This window comes from Lasiosphaeria miniovina (genome assembly GCF_030549165.1).
Source record: "Lasiosphaeria miniovina strain SMH2392-1A chromosome Unknown B0T26scaffold_2, whole genome shotgun sequence".
NCBI classification, from domain to species: domain Eukaryota; kingdom Fungi; phylum Ascomycota; class Sordariomycetes; order Sordariales; family Lasiosphaeriaceae; genus Lasiosphaeria; species Lasiosphaeria miniovina.
This window is the reverse complement of record NW_026848221.1, coordinates 4,974,257-4,993,703: the sequence shown is the minus strand read 5'-3', so window position 1 is coordinate 4,993,703 and position 19,447 is coordinate 4,974,257. Positions and strand designations below refer to the sequence as shown.

At 55.4% G+C, this 19,447-nt stretch overlaps 9 protein-coding genes across 9 annotated transcripts; 4 read left to right on the top strand and 5 right to left on the bottom strand.

Annotated features, from left to right (window-relative positions):
- Positions 1-192: 192 nt before the first annotated feature.
- B0T26DRAFT_738652 (cohesin loading factor-domain-containing protein) lies at positions 193-2,743 on the bottom strand (the record flags this gene model as incomplete). Its single annotated transcript, XM_060443614.1, has 3 exons — positions 193-1,019; positions 1,075-1,727; positions 1,791-2,743. The coding sequence occupies 3 exons, from the start codon at positions 2,741-2,743 to the stop codon at positions 193-195; spliced, it is 2,433 nt and encodes an 810-aa protein (XP_060301082.1).
- Positions 2,744-3,911: 1,168 nt separating this feature from the next.
- Positions 3,912-5,663, top strand: B0T26DRAFT_639857 (Alpha/Beta hydrolase protein; the record flags this gene model as incomplete). Its single annotated transcript, XM_060437174.1, has 6 exons — positions 3,912-4,466; positions 4,543-4,626; positions 4,731-4,863; positions 4,934-5,048; positions 5,108-5,222; positions 5,370-5,663. The coding sequence occupies 6 exons, from the start codon at positions 3,912-3,914 to the stop codon at positions 5,661-5,663; spliced, it is 1,296 nt and encodes a 431-aa protein (XP_060301081.1).
- A 570-nt stretch (positions 5,664-6,233) lies between these two features.
- Positions 6,234-6,947, bottom strand: B0T26DRAFT_636687 (uncharacterized protein; the record flags this gene model as incomplete). The annotated part of the gene is made up of 2 exons (XM_060436852.1): positions 6,234-6,545; positions 6,636-6,947. The coding sequence occupies 2 exons, from the start codon at positions 6,945-6,947 to the stop codon at positions 6,234-6,236; spliced, it is 624 nt and encodes a 207-aa protein (XP_060301080.1).
- A 493-nt stretch (positions 6,948-7,440) lies between these two features.
- Positions 7,441-8,213, top strand: B0T26DRAFT_738649 (imidazoleglycerol-phosphate dehydratase; the record flags this gene model as incomplete). Its single annotated transcript, XM_060443613.1, has 2 exons — positions 7,441-7,720; positions 7,801-8,213. The coding sequence occupies 2 exons, from the start codon at positions 7,441-7,443 to the stop codon at positions 8,211-8,213; spliced, it is 693 nt and encodes a 230-aa protein (XP_060301079.1).
- A 1,165-nt stretch (positions 8,214-9,378) lies between these two features.
- Positions 9,379-9,769, top strand: B0T26DRAFT_635965 (uncharacterized protein; the record flags this gene model as incomplete). The annotated part of the gene is made up of 2 exons (XM_060436781.1): positions 9,379-9,548; positions 9,601-9,769. The coding sequence occupies 2 exons, from the start codon at positions 9,379-9,381 to the stop codon at positions 9,767-9,769; spliced, it is 339 nt and encodes a 112-aa protein (XP_060301078.1).
- Positions 9,770-11,346: 1,577 nt separating this feature from the next.
- B0T26DRAFT_697261 (DNA polymerase III, clamp loader complex, gamma/delta/delta subunit) lies at positions 11,347-12,415 on the bottom strand. The gene has a single exon (XM_060441386.1). The coding sequence runs from the start codon at positions 12,337-12,339 to the stop codon at positions 11,692-11,694; it is 648 nt and encodes a 215-aa protein (XP_060301077.1). The 5' UTR covers positions 12,340-12,415; the 3' UTR covers positions 11,347-11,691.
- Positions 12,416-13,035: 620 nt separating this feature from the next.
- Positions 13,036-15,356, bottom strand: B0T26DRAFT_697257 (arginine biosynthesis protein ArgJ). Its single transcript, XM_060441385.1, has 4 exons — positions 13,849-15,356; positions 13,604-13,772; positions 13,420-13,529; positions 13,036-13,362 (listed from the first exon to the last, which is right to left on the bottom strand). Exons 1-4 carry the CDS (start codon positions 14,979-14,981, stop codon positions 13,335-13,337), a joined length of 1,440 nt encoding a protein of 479 aa, XP_060301076.1. The 5' UTR covers positions 14,982-15,356; the 3' UTR covers positions 13,036-13,334.
- A 479-nt stretch (positions 15,357-15,835) lies between these two features.
- B0T26DRAFT_637081 (Der1-like family-domain-containing protein) lies at positions 15,836-17,049 on the top strand (the record flags this gene model as incomplete). The annotated part of the gene is made up of 3 exons (XM_060436897.1): positions 15,836-16,064; positions 16,133-16,230; positions 16,597-17,049. 3 exons carry the CDS (start codon positions 15,836-15,838, stop codon positions 17,047-17,049), a joined length of 780 nt encoding a protein of 259 aa, XP_060301075.1.
- Positions 17,050-17,822: 773 nt separating this feature from the next.
- B0T26DRAFT_748469 (uncharacterized protein) lies at positions 17,823-19,358 on the bottom strand (the record flags this gene model as incomplete). Its single annotated transcript, XM_060444969.1, has 1 exon — positions 17,823-19,358. The coding sequence occupies one exon, from the start codon at positions 19,356-19,358 to the stop codon at positions 17,823-17,825; it is 1,536 nt and encodes a 511-aa protein (XP_060301074.1).
- Positions 19,359-19,447: the final 89 nt, after the last annotated feature.

Here is a 19,447-nt window from a genome sequence, read left to right as displayed (position 1 = left end):
AACGTCGTCCCTTCGAGAAACTCGCCTATACATTGCTCTGTAGTTTTTCCTAACCAGCGACGCCTGCTACACGATCAAAGCAAATACAGCTGCGCCAAACCACAATGCCCAGCCATGCTGCGCCCCGGGAGAAACAATAAATGGGAGAGAAGCAGCACACCATGCCCGGCAACAGGCAACGACAACAACAGATCAAATATGCCTCTTGGCGAGAGCCTCGTTCGCTAGCTTCACGCCCGACTCTCGGGCCGCCCGAGCGTCGTCCATTGCGCCTTGTATTTCCTGGGACTGCGCCAGCATCCCCTCTGCCACGCTCATCCACAGCACGTTGCCGCTCTTTTTGGCCATGGCCGAGGCCGCCTTTGCGCTCTTGAGCGCTTGGACTGCCACCACGTTCTCAAAAAACCGATACCTCATGATGTTGAGGGCAATGGACAGACACTGCCTGTTCATCGTGAATTTGGTATCGGCTACCGAGTGTTGGATATGCCGTTTGACCTGGTTGATCGACAGGGGCGACTCCAGCATGACCGTCGCGAGAATGAGGTTAAAAGCCGTCCTGAGCTCCGAGTCGGGGTTGCCTTCGCAGAGAGGTCGCAGCCGTTCAACGACTTCTGCAGCTTCTGCGTCGTCTCTGTACCCTGGTTTCTGCAGAATCCACAGCCGGTTCAGTGCCGCCAGTATCGATAGCTCCGAATCGATATGGTCTCGCGTGTTTCTGGGCGCTCCCTTGTGGTCGATCTGAAATCGCTCGTCCTTCCATATTTCAAGAGCTTCGTCGAGCTTCGCAATGCCTTGAAAGAAGACACCTGACAAGTAAAGAGTCATTGTTTCTTGATGCCCCCCTGGTGGTTGGCACTCTCTGGCCGACTCGAGACACTTCTTCACTTTTGCCCAGTCGCAAAAGGTGGCAGCCTGCATACCGACCAGAACATGCGCATAACAAGCAAGCCCCCTCGCCCAGCTAATTTGCTTGAGGGCATCTGGAAGAGACTGCGGTAATTGCGGCGGTTTGGTGTCTATGGGGAGTGTTAGCTGGAATAATTTGCGAACTACAAGTCCAACCGATCTTGCCTTCTAGCAGCCTTATTGTTTCGCCCCAGATCATAGAGCTTTTCCCGAGTGTTATAGAATTGTACAGAACCACGATCCCGTTGAATGCATATGCCAGCGCATAGGCTTCTTGTTTGCCGAGAGTTGACAGAACAAGATAGTCAACATCACCATCGCCAGGACGGAGGACGGCTCGTGTGTCGTTACTTATTGTTTGTGATGAACTGGGAAGGCGCCTAATTGGCAACAATACCTCGCTGGAGAGGACGCCCCAGGCGGGAGAATGTCTCAATTCGTCCAGCTTGGTCTGTATAACACTCAGTTTCTGGGCCGCAACCTGTGTAGACTTCTGATGCAGGCTGCAAGCCAGGTCAAGGAGCATTAACAGTACGTCAATCGGAGGGAGGTGAACAGAATCGTCGAGCTGCAGCTTCGATGCCTGAGCGATACATTCCTGCACACGATCATGCCAGTCCTCCTTCATAGCACCAAGGTGGGCTAGGCCTTCAAGCAGCATGGCCATGACATAAATGCTAAGGTCTCTGCGCTCCTCCGCAATGGACGCGATCTTGCGCAGGTTTTCGATTGCACCGTGGTCAGCCGCGGTGCCCGACTCAAGATGCAAGGCGGCCTTGAGGAAACGAAAGGCGTAGATCCAGTGAATATGCTTGTAGCTGCTCGAGAAGTCATGTCAGCAAGGTCATGCGCAGACGCCCAATTGGAAAGGTTGTCCGTACGTCGTGCAATCAGCTATGTGACCGTCGATGGACTTGAAGGCTGCCTTCTGGGTCCGCTGGAAGAGGGTCTTCATGAGGAGAAACTGCGAGCTGTACTTGAGGTCGATGTACCGGTGCTTCTCGCACATTGCAATACCCCTCGTCAGAGCCGTCTCAGCTTCCATGATGTTAGTAGTCTCCTCCATCAGGATGCTAGCGTAGCGCAGGCACAGTCTTGCCTCGAGCCGAGGCGTCAGCTTTTTCGACGTCATGGCAATCTCGAGGCAGCCAAGCCCGGTTGCCACCAATTTGTGGTGCTCCATGACCTCGTCGGACAACATGGACTTTGCAACATTCTGCGCTGCTGTGTTGGCTCTGACGAAACAGTCTTCGGCGATACAGAGCAGGAGCGGCAGTGTCTCAAAGTGGGAAGATGTATTTGACAGCATCGGTGATTTTGCGACCGAACCTCGAGATGTGGGCCGGCGCGCATCTTTGGGTGTTTTGATCGATGCCCCTTGCGAAGACAGTCGCGGCTCGCCCAGCCTAGGACTGTTCTGGGCCGACGAGGTCTGCTGTGGGAATTGAGAGATTCGAGATATCGGCGGACTCATCGTATTACTCGTTGGGGAAGCAGACAATACATGGGTGACAGGCCTCGAGGGCGCTGCTTGCTGTAGAAGGGAAGGGTTTACAAACTGGACGGGTGGCTCAGCTGACGGCGGAGGGGGCGGTGGAGCGGGAACAGGTTCGAATGCGCCATTGTAGCTTGAAAAATTAGGGGCGGCGGTAGTGTAAAAAGGCGCCGGCTGCTGAGGGTATGCGGGGTGTATGTACTGGGCATTCTGGTACTGGGCGTGGCCGTTGGATGGATGCCGCGGGTGTTGCTGCTGCTGTTGCTGCTGCTGTTGCTGTTGCTGCTGTCCCTGACCATGACCCTGTCCTGGGCCGTCGTAAAGCTGCCCCTGGGGCATTGTGCCTCGAAATGTCATCGCATCGGTCGGTCGGCGACGGATCGCTGGCGGTCTCTATCTACGCATCCTGGCCGCCGGCGTGCATGCGAGCAAAGATTAGGTTGTCGTCGGATGAATCCCACGGTGTTGCGGCTCCCGAGAATGGATGCAGGTGCAGTCAGTGTTGGACTCGGGCCGTATCCAGTCGACGTTAGCGAATTCGCTGTGGGCCGGGGCAGGAAAGACAGGGTTCTTGGGTCGAGGCGTATGGGGACACTAGCACAGATCCGTCGCTTACGTACTACGTGCTTATGAAAGTACTTCTTGGAGTAGCTAGCACAGATGTGGCTGATAGGTAAGGTGGCGCCTATCCCGTGCGTGTACGCAGGACGTATTACGGGCGGAAGACGGACACTAAAAGCTCCGATACGTATAGAATACACCTCCGTCTAGGGTATAGAATCTTACAGTGCAAGGTCCTAAACCCCGGTGTAGCAGTTAAACCCCGGTGGAGTGTACTGCGTACGCCGTGCGGTACCCTGTTGCGTGGGCTTCAGTCCCCGCTACAGCTTTCCCCACGCCACGCCCAGAAGAGGAGGAGTCGAGGTTGCTTTCCTGACCTACGAAAGGCAAGTTCAAATGGTGATGTGGTGTTCTACGTAGAGCACATTATTTTCACATCAGCTGCCTTTTTGTTTTCATCTCATACTAATAGTGCTAGGTGTACGTGGCGTGTTTTGTCGGCCTAGCCCATGGGGGTCCATGGGAGGTCGGGCTTTGCCCCTTCTATTCTGGGTACAAGTGTAACAGCAAAAACCAACCAGTTTTGGTCGTTTCAGTTTGCTTCAAAGTGCCGAATCTGAACCTCGGCTTGCAGCTCCAATTCCAGCCTGTTTGTCCCACTGCGCTGTCCCGGTTGCTTTTCTCCCTGCTGCACGCGTACCTTGGCCAAGTTGGCAAATATTTCCAGTCTGCAGTACTAAGTAAGACATCGTGTAACCATCCAAGGTGTTTTGTTCTTGTTCAACACCACCGCCCTTTCGATTTTCTCTCCCGCCTTTGGTCTCAATCCTCTCGGTCCAGTACTCCCACGGCTTAGCAACAGGACAAAGTACCTTTACCAGTGCCTAGCACTCTCTACCTCTGACTCTCGTCGTCTGCCAGGCTTTGACTGTGTCAGTCTTGGATCATGGGGGATTGGTTTGGACGAGCCAAGATTGGCTTCACGCATGCGCCATCGCCATTGACTCTGCAGAACAAGGATGGAACGACAACAGATCTCCTAAAGCTTTGCGAGACGGCAGTGCCTCCATGCCAGCTCAACCCCTTCTTGTTCAACGGACATGCCCAGACTATGTACACGGCGGTTAACGAGCACGGGCCACACATTTACTACCGCAGGCGCATCTTTGACGCCGACCACAAGACTTACACTGGGTCCTTTGCTGCCGACTTTGCTGTCAGTCCGCACCAAGACGTTGACGAGACGCTTCCTCCGCGGACTGCCTACTTTGCGGAGGAGGACTTTGCCAAGATCAGCTCCGACGACACGAAGCCAATGCTCTTCATCCTCCACGGACTCTCTGGCGGGTCTCACGAGGTCTACCTCCGCCACGCTATTGAGCCGCTCGTCACGAACGGCGGCGGGTGGGAGGCATGTGTTGTGAATGCCCGCGGCTGTGCCAACAGCCCTGTGACAAGCGGCGTTCTGTTCAATGCTAGAGCGACTTGGGATTTGCGCCAGGTTCGTAGCTGGCCCGGCTCAATCATCCCTGCGCTTGACGTCAGCCAGCTAATTGACTTACAATACAAATACACAGGTTGTGAACTGGGCGAGAAAGACGTTTCCAAACAGGCCCCTTTTCGGTCTCGGCTTCTCTCTTGGCGCAAATATCCTAACAAACGTAAGCATTCGCCCTTCTCTGCTAAACAAATATATAATCTCTCTTTGTGACCGCGATCGGGTCCAAAGGTAAGGTATTTACGGAGTACTGACAAGCGAGCACAGTACGTAGCAGAGGAAGGCGCCAGCTGTCAATTGAAGGCTGCCATCTCTGTAGGGAACCCGTTTGACTTGGAGGTTTGCAACAAGGCTCTTCAGATGACGATGATGGGGAAGGTATATCATAGGGTCATGGGAAGTAAGCAGTCACACCCACAGGGATCCCATTCCCACGTTCCCGCAGCTTGCTGACAGGGGGTTTGTTACAGACAACATGAAGCGACTTATAAACTCGCACAAAGAATCTGTCCTCAAGTATACCAACTTAGACTTGGATCGTATCCAACGTGTCACATACCTCTACGAATTCGACCGAGAAGTACAGTACGTCACAGCCAACTCAAAACCACTACAAGGCCGAAAATGCTAAACTTGCATGGCAGGACCGTAACATGGGGATATCCGACTGAAAATGCATACTATCGCGACGCGTCATCCGCAGACGCCCTCCTCGCGATCAGGATTCCTTTCATGGCCATCGCAGCCTTGGATGATCCCGTAAGTCCCCGAGCCTCCCTTTTTGATATCTCTCTCTCCACTTCCACCTTGACTACCCCACGCCTGATGGGACGGAAGAAATATAAGAACATATAAGGTTCTGACTGTATATCTTATTCACACTCTCTCACACACTCTCACACACAGGTTGCCGTGCAAGAAGGCATTCCCTTTGGCGAGTTCAAGCTCAATCCCTACACGGTGCTCTGCACGACGTCCCTCGGCGGGCACCTCTCGTGGTTCGAGTTCGGCGGGGGCCGGTGGCACGCCAAGCCCATCTGCAACTTCCTGAACCTCATGGTGTCCGAGATCGACTTGGATGCTGCCGCTGCCGCTGCCGCTGCCGTCAGCGATAGTTCTGATGGGAAAGAGCCCGAGTCCCCCCAGTTCAAGACTCGCTTCTCTCCCGTGAGGCGAAAGCTTGAGATTCTGAAGGAATAAACCGCCGATCTCCTTGGGGAGAGAAGCCGTGATCTGGGCTGCTAAGTGCAGTAGGTCATGTAGGTTGCGGTGTGCGCATCACCCAAGGTAGGTAAGGATCTTTGTACATATGGCCATGTTTGAAGGATTTAGAATTGGGAATTCTGTATGAATGGCGTTACACATATGCCACTACGATTAAGTAAGGGGCGATAGATAATGGTAGTAGACTTGGATAGAATCCCAACGAGACTCAATTTCGAGTGTTCCGAGCCTAAAAGAGTGACTATATAGCCCATATGTTATCCGACAAGGTCATTTTTGATGCAGACATGATTCCGTGATGTTCTCTTACAGACACCAGTGATTTCCTCATTTATCTTCCCTTTCTCCATAAAGATGCAGGCCCTCGTTTTCTCTTGGATATATCCCAGGCCCAGGCCAAGCCGTAGTAACGCCGCGACGCCGTGCATACCGTACCGATGCTCCTTATTTTGTGTAACACAGCCCAGACAGACAGACAAACAGACAGACAGACAGACAAGAGATAGACCCTGAAATAGAGAGTAGTAGAGAGCCCCCCTAAGATGATTACTCGGCAGCAAAGGACACTCTCTTCTTCGTGAGCTTGGTGGCGTTGGTTCCCGTGGCCGCCAATGACTTGACGTCGCCGCCGTCGTCGCCGTCACCACCGCCACGGCTGCCGCCACGCGGCTTCCTGCGCTTCTTGCGCAGCGAGTCCTTGGTCTCGTCAAACTTGGCGTGCCGCTCAGCCTCCTTGGCGTCGGCCTCGGCCTTGCGCGCCTCGCGGATCTCCTCCATCTGCCGCGCCTTGATCAGCTTGGACTCGATCTGGCCCTCCTTCTCGGCCTGCACGATGGCCAGGATGGTGTTCATGCTCTCCTGTGCGTGTTGGGGCTGTGTTAGTATTTGTGACGATTGTGAGAGTGATAGAACCAGAATGGCGGGTTTTATGGAGGTGGAATCACGGACCCTATCGTCGACAAACACCTTGCCCTTCTTCTTCCCCCGCGGCTTCTGCACGCCGACGGGCGTCACCATGTTGAGCTCGGGCAGGCCCAGCTCCTTGGCCGTGTACACGCGCTTCTTCTTCTTGTGCAGCAGCTCGGCCATGTTGGGGCGGCCCTTACCCCGCGTTACCGACGCGTGCGCCGGGTTGGACTTGTTGTTCTTGGACTTCTTGATGACGCCGCCGTCCGACTTTGGGTTCTTTGACTGCTTGCTGCCCTTGATGCCCGACCCATTGGCGGCATGTCTGTTTTTTATCGTCCTCGTGGGCGCCATGGTGGCCGATGATAGGGGGGTTTTGAGGTCTGCTGTGTGTGGCGATTGACGACGACGGGGAGAAGACGGAAACCTGAATGAAACCGCCTTGAGCTTTCCCTCTTCCAATGCGGCTGCCCGTTTAAAATTTTGGAACGGGAGACTTTCTTATCGGTTATCGCGCTGGCCATGGTGGGGCCGTCTTCAGCGGCTGGGAACCCGGATTGATGGATTTGCAACCCTGTAACCAAAAGTCTCAGGGCGGCAACTACCCCCCACCAATGCGCAATAGCGGGGTCTCTCTGACAGCGCTCTTCTGCTGCGTGTTGGTAGATTTTGTCTACGGTGTGTCAACGGCGAGTCTACCAGCAGATATCAGTTCTCCAGCTTCTTGTTCACCGCGCTACTTACAAGCAAAGCAGAGGATTCACCCAATTGAGAACGCTGGCGCTGTTCTTCAGGCCTCGAATTCAGCCCCGTTAAATTTGCACAGAAATACCGAACCTCACTCAACATGAGCACCGAACCTCGCTGGGCCGCCTTTGCGCGGGACACGAACGAGACCAAGATCCAGCTCGCCCTCAACCTCGACGGCGGCGCGTTCCCTCCCAACACCGATGCCCGGCTTAATGTGGGGAGCAATAGCGATTCCGAGACTGCCCACGCGACACAGGCGAGTAAGTCACAAACGATCAGCATAAACACGGGCATTGGCTTCCTGGACCACATGCTCCACGCCCTGTCGAAGCACGCCGGATGGAGTCTTGCTCTAGCCTGCCAGGGGGACTTGCACAGTGGGTGTTTCCAAACAGCCCAGTCCAATGCGGCTAGAAAGAGATAAGCTAACCAAGCCCCCTCTTCTCTCTCAAAAAAGTCGACGACCACCACACCTCAGAGGACGTGTGCATCGCACTGGGCTACGCGTTCGCGCAGGCGCTGGGGACGCCGACGGGGCTGGCGCGGTTCGGGTCGGCGTACGCGCCGCTGGACGAGGCGCTCAGCCGGGCCGTGGTGGACCTGTCGAACCGGCCGTTCAGCGTGGTGGACCTGGGGCTGCGGCGCGAGAAGATTGGCGACCTCAGCACCGAGATGATCCCGCACTGCCTGCAGAGCTTCGCGCAGGCAGCGCGCGTCACCCTGCACGTCGACTGCCTCCGCGGCGACAACGACCACCACCGCGCCGAGAGCGCCTTCAAGGCCCTCGCCGTCGCTATCCGCCAGGCCACCACCCGCGTCGCCGGCCGCGAGGGCGAGGTGCCCAGCACGAAGGGGACCTTGAGCGTATGAGCGGGCTACCGGCCGTACAAGAGGGAGGGCGTTGCGGAGATATGGGGGTCTAGATGAAGGGGGTGGTGATATCTAAAACGGGACATGTTCGTTGAAAATTAGGTGTTTCCATGCTAGATATTATGTCGAGATTGCATTTGGAGAGATACTCATTACATGGCGATTTTTAAGACATAATGCTGGTGGTTAGTAAAAGGGTTCATATCTGAGCAGGGCCATACCAAAAGTTTAACTGGGGCTTTAAACCCTGCAATATGTTACTATCATTCAACTTGAAGTGTGGTGGTGTTATTGGCTCGTAAGCTGAGACGTAATTGTCGCATCGTCGGCAGTTCGGTGTTGAGGCGCGTCGGGAGAGTGAGGTGAGCGTTGAACAAACGTTCGGTTCTATGAATGCGCCCCACTGTGGTGGGATGATGTCGCTGGCGCTGCGGACGGGCGGGTTGTATTTGAGCTTCAACGAAAACAGCCTCCTGGCCCCTGCCCCTGCCCCTGCCCCTGCCCTTACGCTGGAATGACCTCACATCCGCACTACTCACGAATAATAGCAGAGCAGCAGAAAACGAAGAACGGCGAGCCTGCTCCAGGGCTAGATCTAGCACTAGAATTGACAAGGCAAATCAACGGCAAAAATCTGTAGGCGTCTCCTTAGGCCATCGATCTAATTTTTCTGTTTGGGGGTGTTGAGCGCCTTATCAGCTGATTCTCATCGCCGCACTGAGGTAGGCCGACGCCTTTGTGCTCACATAATTGCACGGTCACGCAGACCAAGCCTCGTTGTCAAACACATACACACACACCCAGAGAGAGAGAGAGAGAGAAAAGCAAGTGGACCACGGTCTCCGTTGCAAGGCATTTCTACAAACACACTCCCAGCTTCCTCTGGGGCGGTTGCATAGGTACCCCCTTTACCCCCTTTCCCCCTTTACCCCCTTTCCCCCTTTACCCCCTTTCCCCCTTTCCCCCCTATCCTGTCCTCTCATCCCATCCCATCCCATCCCCCCTCATTCCGCATACAGCCAAGCGAACGAGATATTCACACACTAAGAGACCCAGCAAGGCCATCCACTTCACAAGACCGGCCGGGAGGGAAACTCAAAGTCAGGGGGGGTTCCGAAAGTCCCAAGACCAACAACAACAACAACAACAAAAAGGGAGGGCAGAAATGCCGTCCGCGTCCGAAATCAAGCACGCCGAAGCGGCAGACGCGTCGTGGGAGGCGGCGCGCGGCGCCATGTACGGCGCGGCCAAGTGGGGCGTGGCGTCGGCGGTGCTGGGCGGGCTCGGGTACAGCCTGTCGCCCATCTACCGAGGGCTGACGATCCAGTTCAAAGTGTATGTTGTTTTCCGTCTCTCACCAAGTCATCCTTTGCCTAATTTCTTCCAGATACATACAAATGTCGGGCATGGTGCTGGGCAGCATGATCGAGGCCGACTCGCGGCTGCGCGAGTACGAGGCGGCCATGCGCATGCGGCGGCGGATTCTGCGCGACGAGGCCATGTGGAAGAGCTTTGAGCAGCAGTATGGCAAGGACGACGAGGACGACGATGCGTGATGATTTAAGTCTCAGATGCTCAGACCGTAGGCAGGCGGGCATTTCCCAACAAACGAAGATCTGTGACAGAGACTATGCCAATCTGTATACCTTTCAACAGCAACATCTAGCAGTCCTGGAATATGCACCGCGATACACCATTGTAGGGCTATTTGTAGTCCTGTCTTTTTGCTGGAACCGGCCTGCCAGCTTGCTAGCTTATCAACAGATAAAACACCTCGAAGACCTTAGATGATGATGCTAAAATAATGCGGCAACTATAAAGCACCTTGTCGTCCTGGGCCCTTCTTAAGGCGCGCTATGAAGAAAAAAAAAGAACATGAGAGAGAGCGAGTAAAGTAATAGATGAATATGCCTTAGGCTAGGAATTGAGACCCTTCATTATCTTCGCGCTCTTACTCGCTGTAGGCCAGATATACTCTTCAGCGTATCGGGTGTCACGAAGGAGAGGATTCGACTGGCATAACACGCAGTATAACCGTAACCTGTATTGTGGAATCTAAAGCTAAAGAAGGAAAAGGAAGATGTTGCGGGGAGCGGGCAAGGCGCGGGGTTCTAGGTATGGTGCGGACCACGTGATAGGTATGCACAGACCACACTCCAGCACTACGTCATTGACACCAACACGGCACCCGCCGTGACAGGGATGATCATCGCCTAATACCCTCTTCCTCGTCTCTGCTACTTGTGAGTATAGCTTTTCAGCCTCCTTCCGCCGGCCCAGCTCCTCATATGTCCATGCCAAGCCGTATATACTGTTCAGCGTGTCGAGATGATCGTCACCTAGTACCTTCTTGCTCGTCTCTACTACTTGTAAATATAGCTTTTCAGCCTCTTTCCACTGGCCCTGCCTCCCATATGTCCATGCCAAGCCTTAAGACAGTAGCATTACTCCGTGTCCGGGCGAGGGCCAACTGCATGGGTTTGTCGAAGAGGTCGAAGCCTTGGACTTCCTCTATAGCGTTAGCGGCCGACCCCAGGTCCTCGAAGACGATAAAAGCCTAGCCCTTGGCCTTCAAGTCAGTCTTAGCAACGATGCCGATTATATTCCCATACTCAGAGAAGATGGCGCGCAGGGCCTCTTTGAGCGGCTCGGGCTTGATGCGCTCCTCGAGGTTTCGCAGTGCTCTGTGGGGGTCTTCGGGCGATCATCCATCCAGTGAATTGGCCCGCTACGTACCATAACGGACGCCGCGCCCAAGGCATATCTGCGATCTGTTACAATTCCATACAACAGCATGGGCACCGGCGTCCGCGTATCCGGCCAGGACGCCACAACTGCCTCTTCTTCCACCGAAATCCCAATTTCCCACTCGCATTATTTTATGAGTATGTATATTCCACTCCGAGGACACGTGATTTGTGAAATGTAGTTTATTCATCATGGGAGCTATCAGGTCCAAGTTCAGGTTATAACCCGCGTCATATTGTTTTGTTGTTCTTCTCTATTCCGCAACCTTATTGGCGGTACGTGTCATTGGGTAGCAAATCTATGGTCGTGCCGAACCTCGACGGCTCCGGGCCGTTCAAAGTTCGGGTGTGGGGAGCGGAGCGGCCGGCATGTGATGCGCCAGTTGTAGCCGGATCCGAGAACCTTTCGTGTTGGACTTGTTGCTTCGTGCTTCCGCCGGGTATTGGCTTTTTTTTTTCGTGACCAACTTTAATCTATAAATCATATGAGTATGTATATACTATAAGATATTTTGTGGGTAAACACTCATCTGTAAATCTGCCGTGAACCGCCTCCCCTTTTCCTGGCTGGTTGCACGTATGCTACGCTAGAGCCAAGCAAACCGAGCCACATGATAGAAAGCCAACGCCAAACACATGAAAAGATCAAAACATTCACATTGCAAAGCCCAGCCTGGGTATCTCTTTTTATTCCTGTCCCTTTTCACTCCCTCATATGTCTCGAGTCTCTCCTACTTCTTGGGCGCTTCAAACTTCTTGGGGTCCATGTTCAGCTTGCACAGCCGCACGACGCAGCCGCTGAGCTGCAGCAGCGTCTGAACGCCCTCGAGAATCTTCATGTGAGTAAAGCCAATCTCCTTGATGAACTCGAGCTTGGAGTGCTCGCTGAGGGTGGGGATGGTCTTGGTGACGCGGAACATGGTGGAAATAATGTCGTGGCTCGAGTAGCCGAGGTCCCAGAGCTCGCGCAGAGCGTCGAGGGCGGCGTCGACGTTGCCCTCGTAGCAGGCCTTGAGCATGGCCTGCACCTTGATGGGGTGGGGCGAGTCGACGACCTTGAAGACGTTGTCGCCCGACACAAAGCCGAAGCCGGCAAAGGTCGACTGCAGGTTGTTGATGGCCTGGCGCATGTCGCCCTCGGCGCTGAACACGAGCGCGGCCAGCCCGTCGTCGCTGTACTCGACGCGCTCGGCCTCGATGATCTGCAGCAGCCGCTTGACCACCTGGGCGTCGGTCAGCTTGGCGTAGCGCAGTATGGCGCAGCGCGACTGCAGCGGCTCGATGATCTTGTTGGACTGGTTGCAGGCGAAGGCGAAGCGCGTCGTGTTGGAGTAGATCTCCATGGTGCGCCGCAGGGCCTGCTGCGCGCCCGACGTCATGCTGTCGGCCTCGTCGAGGATCACCAGCTTGTGGCGCCCCGCCGGCAGCGTCACCTTCTTCTGCGCGAAGCCCTTGATGCGCTGCCGCACCACCTCGATGCCGCGCTCGTCGCTGGCGTTGAGCTCCAGCACCGCCTCCTTGTACGCGTCCCCGAGCAGCTGCCGTGCCAGGCACAACACGCTCGTCGTCTTGCCGATCCCCGGCATCCCCGAGATGATGACGTGCGGCATGTTGCCGTCGCGCGCTATGATCTTGAGCCGCTCAATCGTCTCCGTGTTGCCCACCACGTCGTCGAGGAAGACAGGTCGGTACTTCTCGACCCTGCCGCTCCCGAGTCAGCCACAGCGATAATGAAAAAAAATGGCGATTGGGATGTGTGAAATCAGTCCAGCAACCAACATCAACATACCATGGCAGCTCGTAGGTGGCATTGTCGCTCGAACTGGCCGTCAGTGCAGCCTTGGCTGCCGACGTCGACGATTCGCCTTTTGATTCGGCTCTGGCAGCTGGCATTTTTCCCCTTCAAAATTTTTTTCTTTCTTTTTCGCTACGTAGATTCGAGAGTCTCGAGTCTGTTTTTGCGGGCGAAGAAGATCTCGTAGTTTGTGGGAATGAGGGGACGGTCGCTCGATGGAGGAGGGGATGGATGGGATGAGATCGGATTGGATCTCGGTTTCGGCGCGACGCGTTTGCCAAAAGTCGCGTCTCCGATTTTAAGTGCTTTTCTTTCTGGGGGCCTTCAGACCTCACCTCAACCCTAACCCTAGGCCATCTAATTGTTGACATTGAAGGAAACAATAGGGGAAACAGAACCTCATGTGCTAATTGTTTTGACATCGAGGGGTTTTCCTTTTAAGAAGCATATTCTGTTCATTACGCTCCGCTGGTGCGCTGGTGCGTGTATCCAGCACACGTATCTACGTTTTTTCCCCATGAATCTATGTACTTTGGATCTAGTCCCCCAACCCCACCGAACGAACCCACCCTCTTGTCTTTACGTGCGGTAGTCGCCGTTGATGGTGCTAGAAGTATCGTGTGTCAGTAGCCTCCACAGTCCATATCTGTCGAGATTTACTTACATGTACTCGTGGCTGTAGTCGCATGTCCAGTAGGTCGCCTCCTTGTTGCCAGTTCCTAGCCTGACTAGGATCTCAAGGTCCTCGAGCTCGAGGATCTCGGCAGCCCTCGCCTTGGACATGGTCAGCATTTCACAAGAAACAAGCATCACGTTTTATACAGGAAACACAAGGGCTGAGCACGTACCTCATCCACTTGCTCTGGCTCGCCGTTCACCAATAGCTTAAGCTCGGCCGTGCCGTCTGTGGGGATGAACGAGACGTTCGTCTTCTCGGGCACAATTTCGGGCACGTCGTTGACGGGCATTCCAGGCTCGGAGATCAACGAATATCCAGTGGCGCACAGAATACGTCCCCTATCATAATCCGTCAGCAGTTGCTTCCCATGGCCCTTGATTCTAGACTTGGCGCAGAGGGAGTAGGGTAATGTACCAGTTCGCATCCTTGCCATATAGCGCAGTCTTGACCAGAGGCGACCGGGCAATGGTGCTGGCAATCTTCCTGGCCACATCCTCGCTCGCCGACTCGACAACGCGGATGGTCACAAACTTGGTCGCGCCCTCGCCGTCGCGCACCACCAGCTTGGCAAGGTCGGCCGCAAAGCCGGTCAGGACGGTGCGGAAGGCGTCGTAGTCGGGCGAGTTCTCGGCGACCTCGCTGCCGCCGGCCGCGCCGTTTGCCAGGAGAGCGACCGTGTCGTTTGTCGACGTGTCGCCGTCGATGGTGATGCTGTTGAACGAGCGATCCACAGCGTATTTGAGGGCCGAGGGCAGAGCGGCCGGGGATATGGGGGCGTCGGTGGCGATGACACCCAGCAAGGTGGCCATGTTGGGGTGGATCATGCCAGCGCCCTTGGTCATGCCGGCTATCCGATACTCGGTCGATGGCGAGGACGGCAGGGTGAAGGTGCGCGACATGAGCTTGGGGAAGGTGTCGGTGGTGCAGATGGCCTTGGCGCAGGCGAGCCAGTGCTCATGGGTCGACCCCAGGGCGCTGTGTGCAGCCGGCACGTTCTTGATGATCTTGTCGATGGGCAGCCTCTGGCCAATGACTCCAGTGCTCATGACAATAGTGGCATTGGTCTGGCCCAGGCACCTGTCGGCCTCGCGGGCCATCTTAGTGGCATCCTCCAAGCCGCCCTTGCCCGTGACGGCATTGGCGCAGCCCGAGTTGATGATGACAGCCTTGATGCCCTGGTTTGCAGCCTTTTCCAGCAGACTCCGGCTGAAGGTCACGGGGGCGGCTTGGAACTTGTTCTTGGTGAAGACGGCGGCGGCGGCGCAAGGGCGGTCTGAGGCGATGAAGGCGAGATCGGGCTTGGTGGTGTTGGCCGGCTTGACTCCCACTATGGTGCCCGACGTGCTGAAGCCGAGAGGATAGGACCCCGTCGTCGGCACGTACTTCTTCTTGGCCGCCGGAATCGAGTTAGCCGCAGGTGCAGAGTAGAACCGAGCTTGCACAGGGACAGAGACACGGCCACGGCCAGAGCCAAGGTGGCGGGCCAATTGGGCGCGGGACTGCCTCAATTGGCCCCGGACACAGCCATTGAAGCCCTCCATGACCATGACAATGCCGTTTCAGATGTAGAATATAGAAAACAAATCGAGTTTTTTACAAAAAGCAATGGCGGTGCTGTAGAGTGCCAGTGACAGCTTGAGCGCCGCTACAAACCCCCAAGATATCCAACTTCAATTGGTGTCGGTGTGGCGATACCGGAGCAGCTCCCGGTTTTTGTGATTTTTGTGTTATCGTAGTACCGTAAAGAGAAAAGCGACAACTAAAAGGTCAGTTAATTTGCTGAGGGGGTCTGTATCAACTCTTTCCATTCCCAAACAAAAAGACAAATTTTTAAGCTAGATAATAGTTGGTATTATATTTTCTTGATATCTTCAGTGAGTCACCTGTTTGAAGTCCTCTCCGTCGATCGAGCTCGTGCGGCGCAAGGCCTTGCAGCTCGTCATAAATCTCGTCTGGTCACGCCTGTCATTGCTTGCATGCATTGCCAGGCCGAGCTCCCAGCCACAGTACTGAATCGAGGACCCCAGCCTTTTTCACCTGCGCAGCCTTGCCCTGTGGCGGGAGCTCTCAAATGCCCCGCAACAAGCCACGCTCCCATAGGTATTTCTTGCCGCAAATTTCTTCCGTCCTTCCTCCATCTCTTTCCGCACCAGCCCCAAAAAGAACACGAATCACAAAGGGTGCCTCGTGGGACATCATCAACCCGGCGCGGCCCTGGCGGCTTCCTCCCTTCCCCTTTCTTTCCTTTCCCTTCTTCCCCCCACGGCCATGCCTCCATGAGCTGAGCTCTTGCACTGGGAGCTTCTTTTGAGAAATCGAAGCAAACAGCGCACCAAGCAAGCAAGCACCCACTCAATCCATTCCCCATCATTGTACGGATACCCCCAACCAACCGGCCAAGATGTCGTCGCAAATCATGGACGTGTACATGCAGACGCCGCCAATGGCTAGGACATTGGCGACGGCCATCTTTGTTACGTCCATCTTTGCCCACTTCGGAGTTCTGCCCTACGCATGGCTCTACTTCACCGAGGACAGACTCTTCCACCTGCCGCCTGAGATATGGCGGCTCGTCACGAGCTTCCTCCTGAGCTCTCCCCAGTTCGGCATCATCCTCGACCCGTACTTTGGTATGTTGGCTTCCCACGCCAATGCAACCTCGCTGCGGCCTGGGCTGACGGGGCATTCCCCTTGACAGTATACACATACGTCAGCCACTTGGAGACATCGAATCCAAAGTTCCCGAGGAAAGAAGATGCGCTCTGGTACCTGATTACAGTCGGCGGCATAATTATTGTAGGCATACAACTCTCATTATGTCTTGACCCTCTCAACACCATTCACCATGCCCTCTACCCTACACTGCAAATAATCTATTACACCTCACCATATCTGCCCGCATAGTGCATTGTCTCTCAACTATAGCGGTTCCTGGAAGTGAGGAAGAGTACCCCTGCAGGTCGGTCGGCCATTTTCGCTTTTGGTCCGAATACGACGTGTAGGCATGGTGGGATGTCTCAATGGATGGCCCGGGTGGATTGAACACGGTTTCGCCCGGGTGGTTTTTAAAGCTCCCTACATTTTTCTATCTGGGGGATCGCCTGTTTTTACATTGTACCTTGCTGGGTATTTCGGAGAACGGAACTGACAACAAAATAATAGACTGTCAACCGGCTCTTCCTCGGGAATGCGTTCTTCCTGCAGGGTCTGACAATGGCTCTTTGCTACACGGCTACGCAAGACCAGCGGGGCGCCAAGGCGGGCTTTCTGTTCTTCACGGTTCCGGCCCAGCTGATGCCATATTGCATGCTGCTTTATTCACTGCTCATGAACCCCATGGCCATCCCGCTCCAGCTCAGTGGTCTATTCGCAGCACATTTGCACGACTTCCTGACGCGCATCTGGCCCGAATTTGGTGGTGGCCCGAACCTGCTGTCGACGCCAGCCTTTGTGTCGAAGCTCGTCACAACCCCGAGGTTTTTGCAGCGCGAGTATGGCACTGCCATCCGCCCGCAGAGCTCTAACCAGCCGTCGGGCGGTGCCAGAGGTGCGTCGACTGGCTCGGTACTTCCTGACTCGTGGAAGACGAGAGGGTCTGGGCATCGTCTTGGATGAAGCGCTGCGAATGAAGTGGAAAGGAGCAAGAGAACTATTTAGGAGCTGTACAGCAATAAATAATGCCGTATTGATTTATTCAACCTTGACACTTGCCATTCGACCTCATGTGGCATGTAGATGTGAAGTATTCTATGGTTAGCTCGGTGAAGTATGTTTCGGCTGCCCCAGGACCATGTACCAATGTCACAAGCTTCAAACCATTCTACAACATCGCCAGCAGAACTTTGGTCACAAGAGAAGTACTGTATAGAATGAATTCGATCTTTATTTGTGCCGCAGCGCGACACCAAGTACAATCCTTTAAAACTCCAAAGGGCAAGCCTACCCACCGTCGAGCCAGGCCAGGGATGGAACCAGTCTGTACTCGGATATACCCAAAACCAATAATCTGTAAAGAAGGAAAATCCCAGTTTGCGCCCCGACGCCCCTTCAAATTGCCCCATTCCTAATAATAATCAGTCATCCCGTTCTCATCGGTTGTCTCCGTCTCCCCATTTGCGTCCGTCAATCCAACGATCGATTCATCTCGATAGATAGATATATATAACAAGTGATGTATATATGGTGGATATTTAAACCCGGCTTTCTCTCCGTTTCCACAAAGGTATATGATAATAATAAATAAAAATAAAGAAGGATTTGTTTGGGTTTTAAAAAGTTAGATAGGGAAGGAAAGGAAGGGAAGAGGTACAATAGCTTTACGTGTAAAGATATTGTAAATTCCCAGGGAGGGAGAGAGAAAAGACAGGCGAGGATGAGAGATGAGGGTCTCAGCCCCAAATGTCTTCCTCCTGGCCGACCTCGACCTCCTCGTACTGCTGCTTCTTGCGCTCCTGGCGGCGGCGCTCGTGGCGCTCGGCGCGCTCCTGGCGGCGCTTGTCGCGGTGGGCCGACGTGGTGGTGGAGCCGGCGCGGCTGCGCGACGACTTGTTGGTGGCGGCCGTGACCGTCGATATGACCTGCGATGGCGCCTCGGAGCCCGAGTACTCATCGTAGATCTGCTGCTGCTCGCGGTACTGCTTGGGCGCCGTCGCCTGCGGCCGGCTGATGGACATGCTGCCCTCGCCGCCGCGGTGCTGCCCGCGGACCCGCACGCTGCCGGCCACGCTGCCCACGACGCTGCCGGCAACGCTGCCGGCGCCGGCGCCGCGGGTCTTGCTTTGGCTGCGTTCGCCGCGCGTCGTGCTCACCGACGGCTTGCGCCGCGAGCTGATTATGGGCATGATCAGCGCCGGCAGGCTGTGCGTCGGCGACAGCCGCGTCTGCAGCGAGTTGCCCGACAGCGGCGGGGACAGGATGTAGCCGCCCGTCTGCTCCGAGTTCGCCGAGAGCGGCGGCGACGTCATGTAGCCGGAGAAGGGTGGCGAAGCGACGTAGCCACCCGCCGTTGTTTCGGAGTTTGCCGAGAGCGGCGGCGAAGCCATGTAGCCGCGGGTCTGCTCCGAGTTGCCCGAGAGCGGTGGCGACGCCATGTAGCCGCCGCGGGTCTGCTCCGAGTTGCCTGAGAGGGGTGGAGAAGCGACGGGGGCGCCCCGCTGTTGAGAGAATGTTAACTTTGGAGGTTGTGTCAGATAGCGGCCGCGTTGTTGCAGCTGCTTCTGCTGGAGCCGGAGCAGCTGCTCCTGCAGACGTTGTTGGTCCTCTTCGTCTTCGTGTTCGGGCTCCATATGGCGGGAAGGGTATTGTTGCTTCTCCTTGTTGAAGTCGGGCGAGGCGACGGTACTCGGCGCCTTGGAAGAGGCCTGCTTAAGAGAAGAGGCCTGGTTGAGGTACGCCTGGACCAGCTCGTCGTCTAGCATCTCCTTGTTGGAAGAGCCGACGGTGGGCAAAGTGACCGAGTGTACGGAGGGCGCTTTAGGCAGTGGTGGTGAGAACTGGTGGTCGTACGAGGCTATCGACGGGCGAGACGACGATGCGCCCCGGACGAGGGCTCTGGGGATGTAGGCCGGGTGGGTGGGCATGGCGGCGGCCGTCATGTCAATGGGGCTCGTGGTGGCATCGGGGGTGTGGGCAGAGACGGAGGCTCCCTCGTCCTGGTCCAGCTTGTAGTCCATGGTGTAGACGACGGGCACGCCGCTGGTGGCAAAGTTCATGTCTTCCCTCGAGATGGCCGGTCCGTTGGCGTAGTAGGCGTCCATGCGGTCAAACGCGCGCTGCCGCCTCCAATAGATGATAAAAAGGCCGGCCGCACTGAGCAAGAGAGTGCCGGCGCCGGCTGCGATGCCGGCGATGGCGCCTGTACTTAACGCATTGCTGTTTGTTGTTGTGTCGTCCCGCAGGACTAGATGTGACCACGTCGGCGCCATGACGTGCTGCTTCTTTCTTCGTCGTCGTCGTTGTCGTCGTTTTCAGTTTTCTCTTGCCGCGAGGACTATTCGGTAGCGAGTAGTATCTC